Source organism: Neoarius graeffei, chromosome 4 (assembly GCF_027579695.1).
Source record: "Neoarius graeffei isolate fNeoGra1 chromosome 4, fNeoGra1.pri, whole genome shotgun sequence".
NCBI lineage: Eukaryota > Metazoa > Chordata > Actinopteri > Siluriformes > Ariidae > Neoarius > Neoarius graeffei.
In genome coordinates, this window is record NC_083572.1 from 7,947,708 (window position 1) to 7,971,793 (window position 24,086).

The window sequence follows — 24,086 nt, forward strand, 5'->3', positions numbered from 1 at the left end:
TGTTCATTCGCATTTTACTGCACAAATGGTTTGATTCTGGTTTTGCTTTCGCCGTGGGGGGAAAAGCAGGATCAAATCGTAACTAAGAATGGATGAATGAACACTTTTATTAATAGGTGTAATAACCATTTAAGTGAAAGAATGCTGGTAGAATATTTGTACAGACACCTTTTCTGAACCCCAACTGATGTCCTGTTTTCTGTGTCTCCGTCAGGCTCCTGATGGTCATATCTTCCTTGAGGCGTTCTCACCGGTCTATAAGTACGCTCAGGACTTCTTGGTCGCCATCGCCGAGCCCGTGTGCAGGCCCATCCACGTGCACGAGTATAAACTGACCGCCTACTCGCTGTATGCTGCTGTGAGCGTTGGCCTGCAGACCTCGGACATTATCGAGTACTTGCAGAAACTCAGCAAGACGTCCGTCCCCGACGGCATCATTCAGTTCATAAAGGTGTGCGCGAATGAAAAGAATTGCGTTTAAAACGTCCTTGAAAGATGATTGTATTTGTATGCGTTGATATTCTTGACTGTAAAACCGACTGTAGTTTATTTTGTTGTGTCGCAGTTGTGCACAGTGAGCTACGGGAAAGTCAAGCTGGTCCTCAAACATAACAGGTGCGTGTTCCAGTGTGGTGCTCAGGCTCAGCTTGGACACTTTTCTGTCTCAGCCAGTCAGAAAGAAAGATTTTTATATTATATTTAACGATTTGTTGATGAAGTGTAGCGAGAGAATTTTTACATTTTGTGTATTTGTGTGTGTGTGTGTGTGTAGGTATTTTGTGGAAAGCGCCTTTCCGGATGTGATCCAGAGACTGCTGCAGGACCCTGTGATTCGAGACTGTCGTCTCCGCACCGCTGAGGGAGACGAGCCCGAACTCATCACAGAGGTCATCTCCAACAAACCTGCAGTAAGTGTACACACACACACACACACACACTGCTCAATGTAAATAAGTACACCCCGTTTGAAAAGTAACATTTTAAACAATATCACAATGAACACAAACAATTTCCAAAATGTTGACAAGACAAAGTTTAATATAACGTCTGTTTAACTTATAACGTGAAAGTAAGGTTAATAATATAACTTAGATTACACATTTTTCAGTTTTACTCAAATTAGGGTGGTGCAAAACTGAGTACACCCCACAACAAAAACTACTACATCTAGTACTTTGTATGGCCTCCATGATTTTTAATGACAGCACCAAGTCTTCTAGGCATGGAATGAACAAGTTGGCGACATTTTGCAACATCAATCTTTTTCCATTCTTCAACAACGACCTCTTTTAGTGACTGGATGCTGGATGGAGAGCGATGCTCAACTTATCTCTTCAGAATTCTCCAAAGAAAATTATTTCTTTACACCACTGTAGCGGGTACAATGTGTGGGTGGAGCACAGAAGACGGCAGGACAGAGATCAGGATGAAAACAACTGGCTTTTATTGCCAAACTTTTCAGTTTAACATATAATTCAATCTCTCAGAGGCTGACTCGCGCGCGCGCACACACAGACTGTCATCTCCTCTGGATAATCACTCCCCTCTGCTCTCACTCTCCCTCCTTAAATAGGGCGCGGTTTACTGGGGAGAACACACACAAAACATAGGTTAATCACACTCAGGTGAAGCGATTCTGCCACTTACCTTCCCCAACTCCGCCCTCCTGTCACAGACCGGCGCTTGACCACGCCCCCGCTGCCACAACCACAAAGGTGAAGGCTACAAGATGATCAGCAAAGCTTTACTTATCAGTCAGAATACTGTAGCAAAAGTGGTACAAAAATTTTAAGAAAGATGGAAGTGCAACCATCTCACAGAGATGTCCAGGTCGTCCACGGAAGTTAACACCTCGACAGGAGCGTCTTCTGATGAGAAGGGTTGAAGAAAATCGGCATGCGAGTTCAGTGCAGTTATCTAAAGAAGTAGAAAGCCAAACTGGGGTGACTATTTCCCGTGACACAATACGGCGTACGCTGCAGAGGAATGGCACGCACGGATGCCATCCACGACAGAAGCCTCTCCTAAAGCCCAGGCACAAAAAAGCCCGCCTAGAGTTTGCCAGGGCCCATGCTGACAAAGATGAAGACTACTGGGACTCTATACTCTGGAGTGATGAGACCAAGATAAATGTTTTTGGAACTGACGGCTTCAAAACCGTATGGCGTCGCAAAGGTGAGGAATACAAAGAAAACTGCATGGTGCCTACAGTGAAACATGGTGGTGGCAGCGTCCTTATGTGGGGCTGCATGAGTGCTGCTGGTGTCGGGGAGCTGCATTTCATTGATGGCATCATGAATTCACAGACGTATTGCTCTATAAGTCGAACCCTCTAGTTGAATTGAAAATTGACAACATAACCATAGAAAGAGTGTATGAAATAAAATTTCTGGGTGTGATTGTTGATCATAAAGTCTGCTGGAAACCGCATATTAATCATGTTAAAGCAAAAATAGCAAAGATTACTGCAATTTTGGGGAAATCAAGACACATTCTGGACTATAAATCACTACATACTCTGTATAATGCACTCATACTTCCATATCTGAGCTACTGTGTGGAGATATGGGGTAATACCTACAAATCTAACCTGCAGCCGTTATGCACATTACAAAAAAGAGCAATAAGAATTGTCAGTAATACGGGATATCTTGAGCATACAAACGCATTATTCGTAAAAGCACACACTCTGATATTCACGGATCTGGTTAAACACAAGACTGCACAAATTATGTATAAAGCAAGACATAACCTTCTTCCGGGTGAGGTACAAAATACGTTTATGGAAAGGCAGGGTGGGTATAACCTGAGAGGGGAAATGAATTTTAAGAGAGTAAATGTTAGAACAACTCTGAAAAGTATGTGCATAACAGTCTGTGGGGTGAAATTGTGGAATGGTCTGGAAAATGAACTCAAAAATAGCACCAACATAAAACTGTTTAAAAAATTATATAAAAACATGTTAATAAAAATATATGAGAATGAGGACAGGCAGACTATATAGGTGATGATGAAATTGAGAGTAAGTCTGTGACTGGTCTTCTTGTATTTAGTGAATAGTTATAGGTATGTGTATATGTATGTACTGTATATATGTATTGTATGTGTGTATGTATGCATAACATAAGTATCTGTATATATGATTTGATTTGGTCGATATTATACCATGTCGGTATGTTTTGATATGTTGGTATGTTTTCTTTTTTGTTTATTGCTTTTGTTTTCTTTTGTATATATAGTTTATTATGGTGGAAAGTGACATTTGATTAGCGGTGGTATAGAGGGTTAGGATTGGATAAGTTATTACTTCTTCCTAATCCTTTCTGAACATTATGTTATTGCCTTGTGGCTACGCTATTCTGTTTGTTTATGATGATGTTTTGATTATTGCATTTTTTATTTAAATTTATATTTTTATCTTCTTTATTGTTCAGAATAAAGTAATCAATCAATATACTGAAAGAGATGCTACCATCACTCCGTGCCCTTGGTCATCATGCACTTTTCCAACATGACTAAACACACATCTAAGGCCACTGTTGGGTTTCTGAAGAAGAACAGGGTGAAAGTGATTCAGTGGCCAAGTATGTCTCCTGATCTGAAACCAATCGAACACCTATGGGGAATTCTGAAGAGACAAGTTGAGCGTCGCTCTCCATCCAGCATCCAGTCACTAAAAGAGGTCGTTGTTGAAGGCCCAATCCTAATTCTAATTTCTACCCCTCCCCCTTCCCCTTGGCCCTTCCCCTTGAAACTGAGCTACAAGGGATAGGGCTTGAAATTCAACCCCTATGTATTGGGATAGCCCTTCAACGATCGCATACGTCATCGCGTACCTCCGTCAGCGTTTACGTTAGCAAAACGCGACCAAATGCGTCATTGGCTGCGACCAGCCGCTACAGTCAGAGGCAGAACCAGAAATCTCTGCTGGCAGGGTGTGATTTGTTAACTAACACCACTGAATGGGATATTTGGCGCTTCGTGCACCACATCCGACAGAATGAGGTGTCAGAACACTCATGTAAACAATAAAAGCGAGAATAACAGAACAAAACGTACGCAGTCAAGCAACCGAAAACAATACTCACTCCCAAAGCTTTTTAGCAGCAGCTTGGATTTCAGAAATCGCTGCTCATTCTCAGCTCGAAAGCGAATCAAGCGGCGTGTTTCCTCTGGATAACAACTTAAAACACGTAAATAATGGAGAAAATACATTTATGACAATCTTTCGCCGCGGGAACCGCCATCTTTCTGAAATCCGCATGAAATCTCGCTGAAATCCGCATGGCATTGTGGGAAATCACTCAAACCCCTTCGTTCGGAGTCAGCTCCAGGAAAATCTCCGTTTGGAGGGGTACAGAAGCCCTACCCCTTCCCCTACCCCTCCGCGTTAACTGGGATTGGGATACCCCTACCCCTTCACGTGAACGCGCAAAATGGAGGGGAAGGGCCAAGGGGTTGGTCCAAGGGGTGAAATGGGATTCGGCCGAAGAATGGAAAAAGATTGATGTTGCAAAATGTCGCCAACTTGTTCATTCCATGCCTAGAAGACTTGGTGCTGTCATTAAAAATCACGGAGGCCATACAAAGTACTAGATGGAGTAGTTTTTGTTGTGGGGTGTACTTATTTTTGCACCACCCTAATTTGAGTAAAACTGAAAAAATGTGTAATCTAAGTTTATATTATTAACCTTACTTTCACGTTATAAGTTAAACAGATGTTATATTAAACTTTGTCTTGTCAACATTTTGGAAATTGTTTGTGTTCATTGAGATATTGTTTAAAATGTTACTTTTCAAATTGGGTGGACTCATTTACGCTGAGCACTGTACATCCACTCGCTCAGCAAGCAAGCCAGGTCATTTTCAGGAGGTTTTGATTACCGTCTTTCATTTTATACACACGATCTATACGCTAGATATCATCTGATCCCTGTTCCCTCAGTTCTCGAAGGCTCTGCAGGATAACAGCAGCGCGTCCACGTCGCAGACAGACGACGGACAGAAGAGCAGTACCCAGGTCCCCGAGGACATCTTCAGCTACTATGAACAGATGGATAAAGAGGAGGAGGAAGAGGAAGAGACGCAGACGGTCTCTTTTGAGATCCGCCAGGTAATCGAGCGTGTAAAACTGTTGAGCATGTTTAATTCTCATAGCTACGTCCAGAAGATTTATATTTTAAACCGCAGATTTGAGATTTCACTGCTGGTTTTGCCGTTCTGTATCAGGAGATGATCGAGGAGCTGCAGAAGCGCTGTATCCAGCTCGAGTACCCTTTGTTAGCGGAGTACGACTTCCGGAACGATACGGTAAACCCTGACATCAACATGGACCTGAAGCCCACCGCCGTGCTCAGACCGTACCAGGAAAAGAGCCTGCGCAAGATGTTCGGCAACGGTCGAGCTCGCTCCGGAGTGATCGTTCTGCCCTGCGGTAACCATCCACGACACCTTTTAAGATGATAGTGCAAAAGTTTGTACTCCCGAATCATGTAATTTCAAACAGCCATTTTAAGAGTAAGCCACCTTAACGTTGAAACGTGTATATGTAGCGGCTCTAATTTTTATAAGCCGTGAAAGTAAAGTAGATTCATGTGCAGGTTTTTTGTCCGTTCACGTTGTTTTTCCACATCGTGCTTTTCAGGAGCAGGGAAGTCTCTCGTAGGAGTCACGGCAGCCTGTACCGTGCGGAAGCGCTGTCTGGTGTTGGGGAATTCCTCCGTGTCTGTGGAGCAGTGGAAGGCCCAGTTCAAGATGTGGTCCACCATCGATGACTCGCAGATCTGCCGCTTCACGTCAGACGCCAAGGACAAGCCCATAGGCTGCTCGGTGGCCATCAGCACGTACTCCATGCTGGGCCACACCACCAAGCGCTCATGGGAGGCTGAGAGAGTGATGGAGTGGATGCGCAGCCAGGAGTGGGGGCTCATCATCCTCGACGAGGTCCACACAATCCCAGGTGTGTGGGATTTCTAAGGTTCCTTGCTGTCAAAACCCTGAATCAACCAAAGATCAATCGATGAGTTAAATATAAATCTTGAGGATTCAAGAGGATTTAAGAGATTCAGAATGTGACTCGGTTCCGAACTAATTCTTTACGTTTCCTTCTTGTTTTCCTGTTTTCTCACCTGCTTGTTCTTTTTTTTTTTTTCTTGTGTCATACACACATACAGCAAGAATGTTCAGGCGTGTTCTGACCATAGTCCAGGCCCACTGTAAACTGGGTTTGACTGCGACACTGGTGCGAGAGGATGATAAGATTGTTGATCTCAATTTCCTGATTGGGCCCAAACTGTACGAGGCCAACTGGATGGAGCTGCAGAACAACGGCTACATCGCGAAAGTGCAGTGCGCTGAGGTGAGGGTTATGTTAATATAGCAGGATGCATTTGGATTATCCCTGATCTTACGCACTTCCAGTTTGCCTGTGCATAAGAATCGGAACAGCGTGTAACGACATGAGCGCACTTTTCAGCCATAAATGTGTTGTGTGTGATTCTCAGGTGTGGTGTCCGATGTCCCCGGAGTTTTATCACGAATACGTGGCTATAAAGACGAAGAAACGGATCCTGCTTTACACCATGAACCCCAACAAGTTCCGCGCGTGCCAGTTCCTCATCCGCTTCCACGAGAGACGCAACGACAAGATCATCGTCTTCGCCGACAACGTCTTTGCGCTGAAGGAATACGCCATCCGTCTTAACAAGTAAAGCACTTCTAGAGAAATGTATTACAGTGGCGCTTGAAAGTTTGTGAACCTTTTAGAATTTTCTATATTTCTGCATAAATATGACCTAAAACAACATCAGATTTTCACACAAGTCCTAAAAGTAGATAAAGAGAACCCAGTTAAACAAAAGAGACAAAAATATTATACTTGGTCATTTATTTATTGAGGAAAATGATCTAATATTACATATGTGAGTGGCAAAAGTATGTGAACCTTTGCTTTCAGTATCTGGTGTGGCCCCCTTGTGCAGCAATAACTGCAACTAAACGTTTGCGGTAACTGTTGATCAGTCCTGCACACCGGCTTGGAGGAATTTTAGCCCGTTCCTCCGTACAGAACAGCTTCAACTCTGGGATGTTGGTGGGTTTCCTCACATGAACTGCTCGCTTCAGGTCCTTCCAGAACATTTCGATTGGATTAAGGTCAGGACTTTGACTTGGCCATTCCAAAACATATTTAACTTCATTCTTCTTTAACCATTCTTTGGTAGAACGACTTGTGTGCTTAGGGTCGTTGTCTTGCTGCATGACCCACCTTCTCTTGAGATTCAGTTCATGGACAGATGTCCTGACATTTTCCTTTAGAATTCGCTGGTATAATTCAGAATTCATTGTTCCATCAACGATGGCAAGCCGTCCTAGCCCAGATGCAGCAAAACAGGCCCAAACCATGATACTACCACCACCATGTTTCACAGATGGGATAAGGTTCTTATGCTGGAATGCAGTGTTTTTCCTTTCTCCAAACATAATACTTCTCATTTTCTCAAAATTTCTATTTTGGTCTCATCCGTCCACAAAACATTTTTCCAATCGCCTTCTGGCTTGTTCACATGATCTTTAGCAAACTGTAGATGAGCAGCAATGTTCTTTTTGGAGAGCAGTGGCTTTCTCCTTGCAACCCTGCCATGCACACCATTGTTGTTCAGTGTTCTCCTGATGGTGGACTCATGAACATTAACATTTAGCCAATGTGAAAGGTGCCTTCAGTTGCTTAAAAGTTACCCTGGGGTCCTTTGTGACCTCACCGACTATTACACGCCTTGCACTTGGGTTCTCTTTATCTACTTTTAAGACTTGTGTGAAAATCAGATGAGGTTTCAGGTCATATTTATGCAGAAATATAAAAAATTCTCAAGGGTTCACAAACTTTCAAGCACCACTGTAGATAAAGAGAACCCAGTTAAACAAATGAGACAAAAAATATTGTACTTGGTCATTTATTTATTAAGGAAAATGATCCAGTATTACATATCTGAGTGGCAAAAGTATGTGAACCTCTAGGATTAGCAGTTAATTTGAAGGTGAAATGAGAGTCGGGTGTTTTCGATCAATGGGATGACAATCAGGTGTGAGTGGGCACCCTGTTTTATTTAAAGAACAGGGATCTATCAAAGTCTGATCTTTGCAACACGTGTTTGTGGAAATGCATCATGGCACGAACAAAGGAGATTTCTGAGGACCTCAGAAAAAGCGTTGTTGATGCTCATCAGGCTGGAAAAGGTTACAAAACCATCTCTAAAGAATTTGGACTCCACCAATCCACAGTCAGACAGATTGTGTACAAATGGAGGAAATTCAAGACCATTGTTACCCTCCACAGGCGTGGCCGACCAACAAAGATCACTCCAAGAGCAAGGCGTGTAATAGTCGGCGAGGTCACAAAGGACCCCAGGGTAACTTCTAAGCAACCGAAGGCCTCTCTCACATTGGCTAATGTTAATGTTCAAGAGTCCACCATCAGGAGAACACTGAGCAACAATGGTGTGCATGGCAGGGTTGCAAGGAGAAAGCCACTGCTCTCCAAAAAGAACATTGCTGCTTGTCTGCAGTTTGCTAAAGATCATGTGGACAAGCCAGAAGGCTATTGGAAAAATGTTTTGGGGACGGATGAGACCAAAATAGAGCTTTTTGGTTTAAATGAGAAGCGTTATGTTTGGAGAAAGGAAAAACACTGCATTCCAGCATAAGAACCTTATCCCATCTGTGAAACATGGTGGTGGTAGTATCATGGTTTGGGCCTGTTTTGCTGCATCTGGGCCAGGACGGCTTGCCATCATTGATGGAACAATGAATTCTGAATTATACCAGTGAATTCTAAAGGAAAATGTCAGGACATCTGTCCATGAACTGAATCTCAAGAGAAGGTGGGTCATGCAGCAAGACAACGACCCGAAGCACACAAGTCGTTCTACCAAAGAATGGTTAAAGAAGAATAAAGTTAATGTTTTGGAACGGCCAAGTCAAAGTCCTGACCTTAATCCAATCAAAATGTTGTTGCAGGACTGATCAACAGTTACCGGAAACGTTTAGTTGCAGTTATTGCTGCACAAGGGGGTCACACCAGATACTGAAAGCAAAGGTTCACATACTTTTGCCACTCACAGATATGTAATATTGGATCATTTTCCTCAATAAATAAATGACCAAGTATAATATTTTTGTCTCATTTGTTTAACTGGGTTCTCTTTATCTACTTTTAGGACTTGTGTGAAAATCTGATGTTTAGGTCATATTTACGCAGAAATATAGAAAATTCTAAAGGGTTCACAAACTTTCAAGCACAACTGTACGTGATGATTTTTGTCAACCTGAAATGAGGAACATCACTGTTTTCAGTAATAAGTTTAATTGATGCAAGACGCACAACATGACCGGCCACTGATCAACCAAAATCAGTACTGTAAATACAAACATTTTAATATTTGGGTGACCTTGCCCCATATATATATATATATATATATATATATATATAATATATATATATATATATTTTCCCTTCTCAAGTAACTTAAAGGAATACTCCGGAGCGAAATGCTTTTTAGGTCTATTTTCGCATTATTGGGAGTGCATACGTTGAGTTGCTACCACAATCACGTCAATCGGTTGTGTTTTGAGAAAATTAGTTTTTTGTGATTTCAACTGGAAAGCACTAACACGGCAGTGGGCGGGGCATGTCTTTTTGCCGATACAAAACGCTAGTTTTAAAACCATTGCAATGTTCAAAACATGACCGTTCTGTGGAAGTGAGTAGAGGGTTCCTACAAACAAAACGAAGTCTCCCTGGCTCTGCAAGTGCACGGGCAGAGTGCATCTAATGGCCCTTTTCCACTACCCTTGTTCAGCTCGCTTCAGCTCACTTCAGCCCGACACGGCTCGCGTTTCGACTACCAAAAACCAGCACGACTCAGCTCGCTTCAGCCCTGCTTAGCCCCTAAAACTCGCACCGTTTTGGAGTGGGGCTGAAGCGAGCCAAACCGTGCCGAGTGAGGCTGGGGGCGTGAGCAGACACTCCCCTGTGCACTGATTGGTGAGGAGGAGTGTCCTCACATGCCCACACACACCCCGCGAGCACGCTGGGATCTGTAAACACCGTAAACCCGGAAGAAGGAGAAGAATTACGAATTACGAGAATTTCTGAAGCCTTATGCGCCTCGCCTCATCTATACGCTCTTGCCAGTATCTGTAAGCGTTGTCGGTGACAACAAGCCACAGCACCAAGACCAGCAACACTAACGACTCCATGTCCTCCATGTTTTATTGTTTACTATCCGGGTCGTGAGACTACCGCTTAAAAGATCACTGATGTCACTGTTTGCGCTGCTTAACGACATCACCTGACGTCCACCCACTTTCGCTAACTCCACCCAATGTGTCCACCCACTTCCAGCCAGCACGGTTCAGCGCAGTTGTAGTCGAAATGCAACTCCAACAGCCCCGCTCAGCCCGACTCAGCACGGCACGGCTCAGCCCGACTCAGCCGCGTTTGTAGTGGAAAAGCGGCATAAGAGTAAAAACTATGCCAGTGACCTTACCTGAAGTCGGTCTTACTCAGACGCCATCTTCAGTGGACAGGTCCGTAAAAGTCGAGTGCCGAGTGCAGAGCTGGAAATGCACAATTGTAGCCTAGTAAACTAGACCCACCCGCCTAGCGGCCAAAAATATTTTTTGCCTAGCGAGTGGGTCTAGCCTCGCACCATATAAACAAAAACACCCCGGGCATCAAATCGTGCCTGCCAATCACAACGCAAGGTTTTTGTTTGGATTCTTTGGGCGGGCTTTTGCAGGAGTGACGACAAAGCTGCGCGACGCTGGAGAAAGCGCAACAGGAAAGATGGCTACCGCTAGTGAGCAGCGCGCGTTTGACTCCGCTTTGGAATCAGTTTTAGAAGAATTAGACTTGGCGTTTTCGTTGAAACATGAGCAGGAAGAGGCTCTCCGCTCATTCCTTTTCAAGAAGGACGTTTTCGCTCTTTTGCCGACCGGCTATGGCAAAAGCCTGATCTACCAGCTGGCTCCGCTCGTAGCCAAAAGGATGGGGCTAGTTTGTGCAGTACGAAGAATTAATAAACAGCTTTGAAACATTACTTTTTGATTGTTTCTTATTTTCCTGTTATTTTAAATTTAAGGGAAATTATTTCACCAAACACCACTAAATAAAAACTCTCAAAAACAGTTTAAGCAAATCCATTATCTCCAAACTTCTTAATATCTAGAACCTGTTTATTAATTAATACGCATTTTGAAAAATTATTTAATTTCAAGGCCTCCCCCACTGCTTTCTGTCGCTCTGACTACGTCACAGTCACTGTTGCGCTGATTGGTCAGAGCGTTGGCCTATACGCACAGAGACAGTTTGAAAGACAGCGGGTTGTTCCTCCTACCCGCTTCGGAAATGTCTACGGATCGAGGCCAGACTAAATATTCACATTTTAGTCTGGCTTGCCAGGCTAGCACAATTGTGGTATGTTGTGCATTTCCAGCGGGATGGGCTCGGCACTCGACTTTTACGGACTGTCCATTGAAGATGGTGTCTGAGGAAGACCGACTTCAGGTAAGGTCACTGGCGTTGTATTTACTCTGATACACACACTGTCCGTGCCAGGGACAGAGCCAGAGACACTTCGTTTTGTTTGTAGGAACCCTCTACTCACTTCCACAGAACTGTCGTCATATTTTGAGCTTTGCAATGGTTTTAAAACTAGCGTTTTGTATCTGCAAAAAGACATGCCCCGCCCACTGCCGTGTTAGTGCTTTCCGGTTGAAATCTCAAAAAAACCTAATTTTCTCAAAACACAACCGATTGACGTGGTTGTGGTAGCAACTCAACGTATGCACTCCCAACAATGCGAAAATAGACCTAAAAAGCATTTCACTCCGGAGTATTCCTTTAAATCATGTCTTGAGAAGTTTTGTCGAAAGTGTCTGCTCTGTTCACTTGTACACGGCATGACTTACCTGTTTCTGATGAGTAACATGTTTAATTTCCGTCTCCAGACCGTACATTTACGGACCCACGTCACAAGGCGAGCGAATGCAGATCCTCCAGAATTTCAAGCACAACCCAAAGATCAACACCATTTTCATCTCCAAGGTAACGCACCTCGTACTTGGATTAGAGTACCGACACGCCCAAGCGGTGTCAAATCATTTTCACCAGGCCCGGTATAGTTTTCTCGATTATTTCACATCACCAAGTGGCCACTGTTGTTTACTACACTCGCGTCTAGCAGCTTAAAGTTGACAAAGCAGCTTATTTTGCGTTCACATTTAGGTTACAACGTCTAATGGTTTCATCGAAACGCTAATCAGATCAGCTTAACTTGGACAAAGAAGCCACTATAGTTTGTGTGCCTCTTTGCTGGAATACGATTAAAGTCTTAGAGAGGCTGGAAAATCTGATTCTCTGTCCTTATATGCCTCGTGATGCTCAGTCTGAGATGGTATGACTGTGTGTATGACAGGTTTTTTGTTTTGTTTTTTTAACACTCTCCAGATTGTATGTAATATGCCACTTCACAAGACAAGTGAATGCAGATGATCCAGAATATATCTTTATCCACTTTAGGTTCTCGTGGTCCAAGTTATTAATGCAAGTCCATATCCAAGAGCTGGATATGATTTACTCTATTTAAAATCTGAAAATTATTGTATATAATAAGATATCTCATCTCATTATCTCTAGCCGCTTTATCCTGTTCTACAGGGTCGCAGGCAAGCTGGAGCCTATCCCAGCTGACTACGGGCGAAAGGCGGGGTACACCCTGGACAAGTCGCCAGGTCATCACAGGGCTGACACATAGACACAGACAACCATTCACACTCACATTTACACCTACGGTCAATTTAGAGTCACCAGTTAACCTAACCTGCATGTCTTTGGACTGTGGGGGAAACAGGAGCACCCGGAGGAAACCCACGTGGACACGGGGAGAACATGCAAACTCCACACAGAAAGGCCCTCGCCGGCCCCGGGGCTCGAACCCGGACCTTCTTGCTGTGAGGCGACAGCGCTAACCACTACACCACCGTGCCGCCTAATAAGATATTACATTTCTAATTAAAAATTAGTCACTGTCCGTTATGTTTTAACTTGGATCCTGCAAATACTGGTTAATGATTTCAGCGTCATGTTTTTTGTGTTTTTTTTTGCTTTGTTTTTTTTAATCCCCCCAGCTAGCAGTTCATTCACTGACTTCCACTGACTTTGATTTTAAAGCTAGACTGCCTTTCAGCTTTTTTCAAGTTTAGGTCATAAGCATAATTTTCCCTGACACACAGTTATTTTTGTTTAGCACAGGGGTTTTCAAAGTGTGGGAGAGTCAGCCCCCCCTCAGAGAGCAAATAAACAACAGCGCCCCTCCTTACAATTTTTGTTGTTGCTATACTTAATGTTCCATTCGTATTTTAAAAAAATGGGTGTTGTACACATTTTTTTTTCTTTTACGCATTTTAAACATCTGTGCTTTCTGAAAACATCTTTTTACACATTTTAAAGGGATAGTTCGGGATTTTTGACATGAATCTATATGGTATCCCCGTCAGCAGTGTCGTGCATCCACACTGACTTACCCCCGACAGTGTTCTGTGAGCCTAGATATTGTACAGTGTTGGTCAGTGCACAAGTAGTTCCGGCAGGTTTCCTGGGGTCTGCAAAGTAACACGTTTTTCTTCTCAAAACAGCTCGTGTTCGAATGAGTGATTTATTAGCATAACAAAACCCTTGTAGTCCAAAAAGTCACACCTTGTAATTGCTTGGGGCTACTTTCTCTCAATAGCGATCAGTGCGCGCTGTCACTGTTAACAGTTGTGTGCGAGCTAGCCAACAACTTTCATTAGTTGTTCGACAGAGTGTTTAGCAGCAGCAAATTGCTTTCCTCCTCAGTATACAAGTGCGCTTCCATGGCAGGGAAAAAGAAACTACCACTGCTGCCTATGTAGTGCCCTATTTATACAAATAGGAGTCATTCAGGATTCAGCCATGACACGGAGCAAAAACATGGCTGAATCCTGAATGACTCCTATTTGTATAAATAGGGCACTACATAGGCAGCAGTGGTAGTTTCTTTTTCCCTGCCATGGAAGCGCACTTGTATACTGAGGAGGAAAGCAATTTGCTGCTGCTAAACACTCTGTCGAACAACTAATGAAAGTTGTTGGCTAGCTCGCACACAACTGTTAACAGTGACAGCGCGCACTGATCGCTATTGAGAGAAAGTAGCCCCAAGCAATTACAAGGTGTGACTTTTTGGACTACAAGGGTTTTGTTATGCTAATAAATCACTCATTCGAACACGAGCTGTTTTGAGAAGAAAAACGTGTTACTTTGCAGACCCCAGGAAACCTGCCGGAACTACTTGTGCACTGACCAACACTGTACAATATCTAGGCTCACAGAACACTGTCGGGGGTAAGTCAGTGTGGATGCACGACACTGCTGACGGGGATACCATATAGATTCATGTCAAAAATCCCGAACTATCCCTTTAAACATATGAGCTTTTTGAAAACCTCTCTTTTTACACATTTCAAACATCTGTGCTTTTTGAAAACCTCTTTTTTACACATTTTAAACATCTGTGCTTTTTGAAAACCTCTTTTTTACACATTTCAAACATCTGTGCTTTTTGAAAACCTCTTTTTTACACATTTTAAACATCTGTGCTTTTTGAAAACCTCTTTTTTACACATTTAAAACATGAGCTTTTTAAAACCTCTTTTTTACACATTTAAAACATGAGCTTTTTTAAAACCTCATTTTTACATATTTAAAACATCTGTGCTTTTTGAAAACATCTTTTACACATTTAAAACATATGAGCTTTTTTAAAGCCTTTTTTTACACATACAGTATGAGCTTTTTTAAAACCTCTTTTTTACACATTTTAAACATCTGTGCTTTTTGAAAACATCTTTTTTACACATTTAAAACATATGAGCTTTTTTAAAACCTTTTTTTTACACATGAGCTTTTTTAAAACCTTTTTTTTACACATGAGCTTTTTTAAAACCTCTTTTTTACACATGAGCTTTTTTTAAAACCTCTTTTTTACACATTTTAAACATATGAGCTTTTTTAAAACCTTTTTTTTTTTACACATGAGCTTTTTTAAAACCTCTTTTTTACACATGAGCTTTTTTAAAACCTCTTTTTTACACATTTTAAACATCTGTGCTTTTTTAAAACCTTTTTTACACATGAGCTTTTTTAAAACCTCTTTTTTACACATTTTAAACATCTGTGCTTTTTTAAAACCTCTTTTTTACACATTTAAAACATGAGCTTTTTTAAAACCTTTTTTTTACACATGAGCTTTTTTAAAACCTCTTTTTTACACATGAGCTTTTTTAAAACCTCTTTTTTACACATTTTAAACATCTGTGCTTTTTGAAAACATCTTTTTTACACATTTAAAACATATGAGCTTTTTTAAAACCTCTTTTTTTTTTTTTTACACATTTTAAACATCTGTGCTTTTTTTTAAAACATCTTGTTTTACACATTTTAAACATCTCATAGCATCGTTAGCTAGCACCTCTTGGCAGACAACACACTGTGGCAGTGGAGCATCTTCAGATCCAGTCCATGAAAATCCAAACTTTAAATAATCGTGGTCATACTTCCTTCTTTTTTTGTTTGGCCCAGACTCTGTCTCCTCACTCACTGTAGCTTTAGGTCAGGGCTTTTCAAAGTGTGGGGCGTGCCTCCCCTGGGGGGCGCCAGAGTTCTTCAGGGGGGGCGCAACGTGAGGAAAAATAAACCAGAATAAATTACTATTGCGGACATTTAGCGAGCTTCAGCTAGCCTTTGCCAGAGACAAAATGGATCGATTTTTAGTACCTAAAGCTACAGTGAGTGAGGAGACAGAGTCTGGGCCAAGCAAAAAAACCCAGAGCCTCCAGGATGTTGCGATTTGCAACTTAAACGCAAATTCAACCAATCCCCGCGAATTCAGGGCGGTGTTGCAATTATATCCAATCACCGCAACTTTCCCGCAAATTTGACCAATCGTTGGCGTCGTCTTGAGGTGACGTCGATAAACTACCTTCCGCCTTACTTCCGTGTATACGTTCAAGAGAAGCAGCATGCGTGCAGTGTTGCCAGATTGGGCGGTTTCAAGTGCATTTTGGCGGGTTTTAAACATATTTTGGGCTGGAAAACGTCAGCAGTATCTGGCAACATTGCATGATGTGTGAGTCAGTGTTTATGTAGGCTTAAATTCTGTTACTGAAAGTGTGTTATGTTTACAGTGAAGGACTGTGTGCACTTTACATTATTTTTTTTACTTAATACAAGAAATTAATGGATGCCAACATTTTTGCCAAAATGGTATTTTATTTTCCATTGTTTAGGCAGCTTCAGCATCATACTGTGAGATTCTGTTCAAATTTGTTTTTTTTTTCTTCTATGAAGCCTGAGCCATTTATTTTATTAGTTTATAATTATTGTTTAATTTAGTCTTCAGGAGAGACTGCCTGCACACAGTACTAGTATTAATAGGTTTTTTTTTCTTACATGAAAGCTGAGGCATTTATATTCTATTTTAAGGTAACTTCATGTTGTGCTGCGAGGTTCTATGCACTTTAACTTTTGAACCAACAGGTGCATTTGGATAAGTAAAGCCTATTTTTCTGCATTTTTGTAGTCCTGGTAATCTTTTATATTGGTAAAGTTGTTTATAGGACCATTTCTCAGTGTCTTTGTTTTTTTTTAATCAATAGTTTTTCAGTAATAACTTATCACTCAATTTTAATCACAAAAAGAGAAAATCGCAACAATTTCTCACAACTTTCACTTCCTCCCGCAATGTAATCGCAACAAAAACCTAAAAAACACCGCAACTTTCATCGCAATTTTTTGGAAAAAACCCCGCAACATCAGACATTTTAGCCCGCAACAATCACACAAAAAAGGCCCGCGGAATTCTGGGGGGACTGAAAAAAGAAGGAAGTATGACCACGATTATTTAAAGTTTGGATTTTCATGGACTGGATCTGAAGATGCTCCACTGCCACAGTGTGTTGTCTGCCAAGAGGTGCTAGCTAACGATGCTATGAGATGTTTAAAATGTGTAAAACAAGATGTTTTAAAAAGCACAGATGTTTAAAATGTGAAAAAGAAAAAAATAAAAATGTGTAAAACAACCATTTTTTAAAAATACGAATGGAACATTAAGTATAGCAACAACAAAAATTGTAAGGGGGGGGGCGCTGTTGTTTATTTGCTCTCCGAGGGGGGGCTGACTCTCCCACACTTTGAAAACCCCTGCTTTAGGTACTAAAAATCGATCCATTTTGTCTCTGGCAAAGGCTAGCTGAAGTTCGCTAAATGTCCGCAATCGTAACTTATTCTGGTTTATTTTTCCTCACGTTGCGCGCCCCTCCTGAAGAACTCTGGCGCCCCCTAGGGGAGGCACGCCCCACACTTTGAAAAGCCCTGGTTTAGTGGACCGAAAGCTACTGAAGTCAAATCACAGACTTTCAATTTTATAATTTATTTTAAATAGAACAATTAATGAAATTAAGGCCACATGGCCCTAAATTCTCCGCTATTTACCTCACCTGGGACGGCGTCCACCAGGGAGCGGGGTATTGTTTCCGGTAGGGTTTTTTTTTTTTGTTTTTTTTTGTTAATGATGTTACGGGAAGACGGCTGGACCAATCTTCATGAAACTTTCAGGATGGATGGCCATTGGTCTCAAATAGAACCTCCAGCATTTTGGGGGTCATCCGGTCAAGGTTTTTGTGGCTACTGCCTCATATAGAGGCGCTCGCCATTTATGTCATTGTGCTGTAAGAGTATAATAATTGTGCAGTACGGTGTGTTCTGATTGGCTGAGAGCAGCAGAGAATCAGAACCATGTTTATTGGCCAAGTATGTTCACACACAAGGTCAAGGTCACCAAAAAGGTCAAAATCTTTTTTTTTTTCCGCGATATCTTCCTTCATATTCATCATAAGTGCTACCGGGCGAGGTTTGTTTTGCCTAGCAACACTTGTTTATTGTGCTTCACCGTGACACAATACACGATACTACGTCATGCATCACGTGGTGGGCTTTCCCTGTTCGCGCAAGGCATTGTGGGAGAGAAAAATGAAGGATGCGAATGAAACTTGAAAGACCGACTACAGTAGCAGGAAGCGAGAAGAAAAGACGTGATATTATATACGAAAGAAAGGAAATGCAGGATCAAACTAATAAATATTGGCGGTCAGCGAGCACCGCGATGTGATCAGCTGTTTGTTTAGCGACAGAATGATGGAACAGTCAGTGCACGCTCAAAGGGAAACCTGTAGATGGCAGTAACGCAACACTGTGGGTGCCAGCTGATGTAAAACCCAAAAGAAGACGAAGGCGAAGCATGCGCACACGAACTTCCTCTGTCTGCTTGACTGCGCAAAGCGAGCGATTTCATGCTCATTATTTGTTCATTATTTGGGAACTAAATTTCACCGATTTTACGAAATCAAAAGGCTGTCTACTTTGAACAAAACTCCCTTGCTAAACAGATAGCTTTTGACGTAAAGATCAAAACTGTTCCTGAGTCCTGACTCGCTGAAAATAAATTTGTTTTAAAATTCAATTCAAATGTATTTAATTCATCAGATAAACATACATATCAGATGTTAGAATTAACAGGGATCCCAGACGTCCGCTATTTTTCTAGCCAAAGTGGTGGTGTTTTTTTTTTTGTTTTTTTTTTAATCTCTTGTATATCCGTTAAAAATATGTTTAAGTAAAATGACCAGCAGAATACGTTCTGATTTGGTTTGCTTGTTTAGCGAGGTTTTTGTCAGCTTCGTTTGTTCTCGTTGACATTCGGGAACACTCGGAAGTTAAATTGATGTAAATACTGCGAGACTGTACGCGATAGAACGAGAAAACAATACTGCGCCCATTTGCTAGAAAATGTGTTTTAACTCCGTTCTTGCTTTTGTTTCTAATGCGTTGAACTTAATTCAATATGCAGGGCTGTGAAATTTCCGCGGATTCTGTCGCGAAAAATATCATCTTCACAAAACGTCTATTTTTGCATTAAAAATCATTGGGGGGGGGGTCTAGTCGGTTTTAATCATAGGTTTTAATCGCCTTGCACGAGACCGGCGGCTCAGCCGGACTCAGAGTTTTATGCCAGCTGAGCGTGGAACACGTCTTGACTGCGACTCAGGAGCAGTGTTGCCAGATTGGGCGGTTTCAAGTGCATTTTGGTGGGTTTTGAACATATTTTGGGCTGCAAGATCAGACATAGTTAAGATGCCATCAAAAAGGAAAGCTAAGGAGGTGTTTGAGAGAGATGCAAAGAGGGCTAGAAAAGAACACACAGACAGACTGAAGGAAAAGATGAAAAAGAACAAGTTTGCAAAACTGAAAGAGATGGTGTTAAAGAAAAGAAAATTAAAAGACTTTCATTAGATGCTGTTTGACAGATTATGAACATTTTGTAAATAGCTTTAATAGAGGAATGCAAATACTATAGAACTAATAACTAATAGCCTTACTGAAAGATGAATTGAAAGAAATAGTTGGGAGTGATGCAAAGAGGAATAGAAGGAGCCAGAAGTAAAAGAAAAGATGTAAATAATAGAAGCATTAGTTTTTTTTTAAACTTTTGCTCTGTAGACAAGAGACATTGTGACAGATTCTTGGAAAAAGCCAGGACATAATACAAGAATTAAGTGTAATTTGGAAGACAACAGGTATCTCTCACTTAAATATTGAGCATGATTTTTCACAAAGTCATTTTGAAAGGCCTATCAAAGTTTTCTTTTATTAACATTTCTTTAAATTGTTATTTACACTTTTTTTTTTTACTTTTATTTTGATTAAGAGATAAAATACATAGGCACTTATTAGATATTTCAAGGTATTTTACATGGATCTTTCATTTTAAAAGAGAAAACTGTTGATGGGTATTTTATATGGCAAAATGAAGACCAAGACTAGTCAAATATTTACTTGTTGAGATCAATTTTTTACTTGCAGGAAATGCTCAGAATACACCATATAACACCTAAAATGGCTTGGTGTCTGGCTTTGCTGGGGGGCTGTGCCCCCCAGACCCCCCCTTTTCCTCGGATTTCTTATTTACAATTTGACAGCCCTGAATATGTCGTGGAAAAAAAGTTAGCGTCCATAAAAGAGATAGCGGAACAGTGTCCGGGTTAGAAGTATATTCTTCAAAGCTACATTTTCATCTAATTTTTATAAATAACAATTTTTTTTTTGCCACTTATGTCATTGATTACAAAATACGGTATCAAATAGATACACATTATTGTTAAATTCTGTTGCTTTTCTATGTTAAATCTATGTAAAAAATGTGTTCTATAGAGATCTTGCAGTCACGTGACCGGAAAGTACACAACCGCCATCTTGTCGGTCAAAAACACCGCTGAATACTGCTGCACTCGTGTACAGAATGGATCAATTTCAACCGACGGACTACACGGCTCATTTTTCTAATGAACAGATAACTAGATATATGTCTAAAATAAACGATCTACAGATTTGTGACCCTTATGGCTTTCCGGACGGAGTTTTCACGACCGGATTTTGAACTGCCAGCAGAATACCCGGACGTGTATAATTACCTCATTAACTTTCCCTCGCTGTTCAGTGGTGAAGCACTGCGTGCTTATAAATCTCTGGACAGTTATCTTTACAGAAATTCAGGATTTGTCAGCGACTCAGATGTGGCATCTTGTAAACAAGAAAATAACAATCCTCATTGGACGGGTAAGTCACTTAAGTATTGAGTATAGCACTGACCAGCCGATTATAGAATAGAATAAGGTAATTCCAAATCGTCTGTCTTGTTTACATGGATCTGGCGTTGGAGAGGTAGAGGCTTGGCAGTGGAGATTTGAGTGGCTGTTTTCTGAGCTTAGTCAACAGGCCGGCTCTGCCTGCAGCCTCGCTTCTGCTCCCGGCGCCACCTCCTTCGCTTTGCTTCCGATAACAATCCACGGAGACCCCGCTGGTCTCGCCCGGAATGTTATAATTTTTTTTTTTCTCGTCCGGAATGTTGTGCATGCGATGGAAATCGCTACAAACTGTCATTTTCTGCTGGAAACCAATGTCCAGTAAGTCCATACGGTTGTAGTGGATATTGAAGTCCGGTACAGACGAACAACACGCAGAAATACACACAAAAAACATAAAAAGCGTGCACAGGTAGGGAGAGCTTGTAGCTGCAACCGTTGTAGTAGAATTGTATATACCGGTAGTAGGGTTTTCCAGAAGAAAAGGTAGAAGTAAAAGCAGAAGTAGAAGGCGGAATATGGTGTTTGACCGACACGATGGCGTCTGTCACAATCTGGATCGGCTGTGACGTCACATGCAAGTGCTCCATAGCATCTTTAAATGTTAAAATCTCAACAGCTTCAGGGGGCTTGCAGCACCCTTGACCCCTGCTGATAGTTTCTTACGCTCCTCTATTTTTTTTCAATTACTGCTGGGATCCCTGAATTAAGATTTAAAAAAAAAAAAAAGCGCGTGATAATTTCGAGATTTACAATTATGAAAAATACTACAAATTTCTTTAAAAAATTATACAGCTTAATTATATTTAAATATTAACCTATTAAAGTGCTATCTCTAAAGCGTTCAGCGTTTATCTTAGGTTCTATTTCTCAGGTGCTCAGATGATTCTTTATCAGTAGTGAGGAAGCTGTGTAAAGGATGGTCTCTCTTTTTGATTTTATTCCAAAGACAGTGGTCACACTTCTCCAAAAGCTCCAAGATGTTAAAACTGGTTGATGCTGTTGATGTATATCGTCTCTTATAGCATCTTTTTAAAAAGCATTGGACAGCGGTAAGATCTGAAACACTAGCAGCGTCAACAAGTTTTACAAAGCTCTGAGCTGAACGGTTGAGAGATATGGACCATGTGCAATTTCAAAACCTTAACCACTGAGCTTCTGAGACTTTCTTGTCCTGTCTCAGGTAGGAGACACGTCCTTCGACCTGCCTGAGGCAAACGTTTTGATTCAGATCTCGTCTCATGGTGGCTCCCGGCGTCAGGAGGCTCAGAGACTGGGCAGAGTGCTGCGTGCCAAGAAAGGTAACAATGGCAAAAAAAAAAAGATAGAAAATCACTGTGCACTATCTTTCTTCCTGTCTGCTGCTCTGGGTAGGACTGAAAGTGTTTTTTGTTTTTGTGCAGGGATGGTTGCTGAAGAATACAATGCCTATTTCTACTCTCTGGTGTCTCAGGACACACAGGAAATGGCCTATTCTACAAAGAGACAGCGCTTCCTGGTGGATCAGGGATACAGTTTTAAGGTTCAACACGACACTATCACTGGATTCGGCTCCATTTTTAAACCTTTATATTTCACTCCGTGTGGCTTTCATGAATATTTTTGAAAGTGAATCTGAACAATCTCGTCCCTCTCTTTAAGGTGATCACGAAGCTGGCAGGAATGGAGGAGGAGGACTTGATGTTCTCGACACGTGAGGAACAGCAGCAGCTCTTACAGAAAGTTCTGGCAGCGACTGACCTGGACGCAGAGGAAGAGGTGGTGGCTGGAGAGTTCGGAGGAAAAACTCCGGTACATGAATTTGAGATTTCATGATTAAATGAATGTAGCTATAAGCAGATAAGAACGACCATATTCTTCGTTAATAAGTTGCAATCGATGTGTGAACAAATATCTGTTGTAGAAAAGGAATAAAATGCTTTGGGGCATGCTGTTATAGGAAAATCATCAACTTTTGGGTTGTGACAGTAACTCGGATGGTCTCACTACCGCTCCACCCGATCATTGGTTATTTTTCTATAACAGCATGTCCCCATGTTTTAACCCTTACGAACTATTTATACAGAAAAATCCTTGCTGCTTAAAGTTTGTGTATATACAATATGTATATATTGTGTACATTGTTCAAACATCTGGCCATGAGGCTGAGGAGCCGTTGCCATGGCGTGGCGTCCGTCGTCCACAATTCAGGTAAATCGTATCTCGTCCGTCAGTTCTCCATGGATTTCTGTTCTGATTGTTTTGTTTGAAAGAACTCATCACTCCACACAAAACTTGGTCGTTGTACTGTCAAATTTTTGCTAGCGAACTGCTAATTAGCTCACCTTGGAGCTGTTGACAAGTCCGAGGGTTGTCGCTCATTTTATTTTAGGGCATGAGCCATTTTCCACTTACTCAAAAGTTAAATGGGTCACACCACAAAAAAAAAAAAAAAAGTTTCAAGACCATCAACAAGTCGTCTGAACACTCCGCGGTTCCTTTATCTGAAAGAATGCACAAATGAACATCACCATTATGGCTTTCTGGACGGAGTTTTCACGACCGGATTTTGAACTGCCAGCGGAATACCCAGACGTGTATAATTACCTCATCAACTTTCCCTCGCTGTTCAGTGGTGAAGCACTGCGTGCTTATAAATCTCTGGACAGTTATCTTTACAGAAATTCAGGATTTGTCAGCAACTCAGATGTGGCATCTTGTAAACAAGAATCCTCATTGGATGGGTAAGTCACTTAAGTATTGAGTGTAGCACTGACCAGCCGATTATAGAATAGAATAAGGTAATTCCAGCTGTAATTCCAAATCGTCCGTCTTGTTTACATGGATCTGGCGTTGGAGAGGTAGAGGCTTAGCAGTGGAGATTTGAGTGGCTGTTTTCTGAGCTTAGTCAACAGGCCGGCTCTGCCTGCAGCCTCGCTTTTGCTTCTGCTCCCGACGCCGCCTCCTTCGCTTTGCTTCCGATAACAATCCACAGAGACCCCGCTGGTCTCGCTGTCTCGTCCGGAATGTTGTGCATGCGATGGAAATCGCTACAAACCGTCATTTTCTGCTGGAAACCAATGTCCAGTAAGTCCATACGGTTGTAGTGGATATTGAAGTCCGGTACAGACGAACACACAAAAATACACACAAAAAACATAAAAAACGTGCACAGGTAGGGAGAGCTTGTAGCCGCAGCCGTTGTAGTAGAATTGTATATAGTAGGGTTTTCCAGAAGAAAAGGTAGAAGTAAAAGCAGAAGTAGAACCAGAAGTAGAAGGCGGAATATGGCGTTTGACCGACAAGATGGCGTCTGTCACAATCTGGATCGGCTG

The 24,086-nt window shown here is 41.7% G+C and overlaps 1 protein-coding gene across 2 annotated transcripts in view; it reads left to right on the forward strand.

Annotated features, from left to right (window-relative positions):
* ercc3 (excision repair cross-complementation group 3) overlaps positions 1-24,086 on the forward strand; it is a 30,465-nt gene that overhangs the window by 1,083 nt on the left and 5,296 nt on the right. For both annotated transcript variants that reach the window (XM_060918777.1, XM_060918776.1), the window contains exons 3-14: positions 215-451; positions 566-615; positions 773-908; positions 4,946-5,113; positions 5,230-5,434; positions 5,645-5,959; positions 6,174-6,358; positions 6,504-6,706; positions 12,007-12,103; positions 21,956-22,073; positions 22,176-22,294; positions 22,414-22,563. In XM_060918777.1, coding sequence (XP_060774760.1) covers positions 215-451; positions 566-615; positions 773-908; positions 4,946-5,113; positions 5,230-5,434; positions 5,645-5,959; positions 6,174-6,358; positions 6,504-6,706; positions 12,007-12,103; positions 21,956-22,073; positions 22,176-22,294; positions 22,414-22,563 — 1,983 coding nt within the window. The remainder of the gene's footprint in view (positions 1-214; positions 452-565; positions 616-772; positions 909-4,945; positions 5,114-5,229; positions 5,435-5,644; positions 5,960-6,173; positions 6,359-6,503; positions 6,707-12,006; positions 12,104-21,955; positions 22,074-22,175; positions 22,295-22,413; positions 22,564-24,086) is intronic.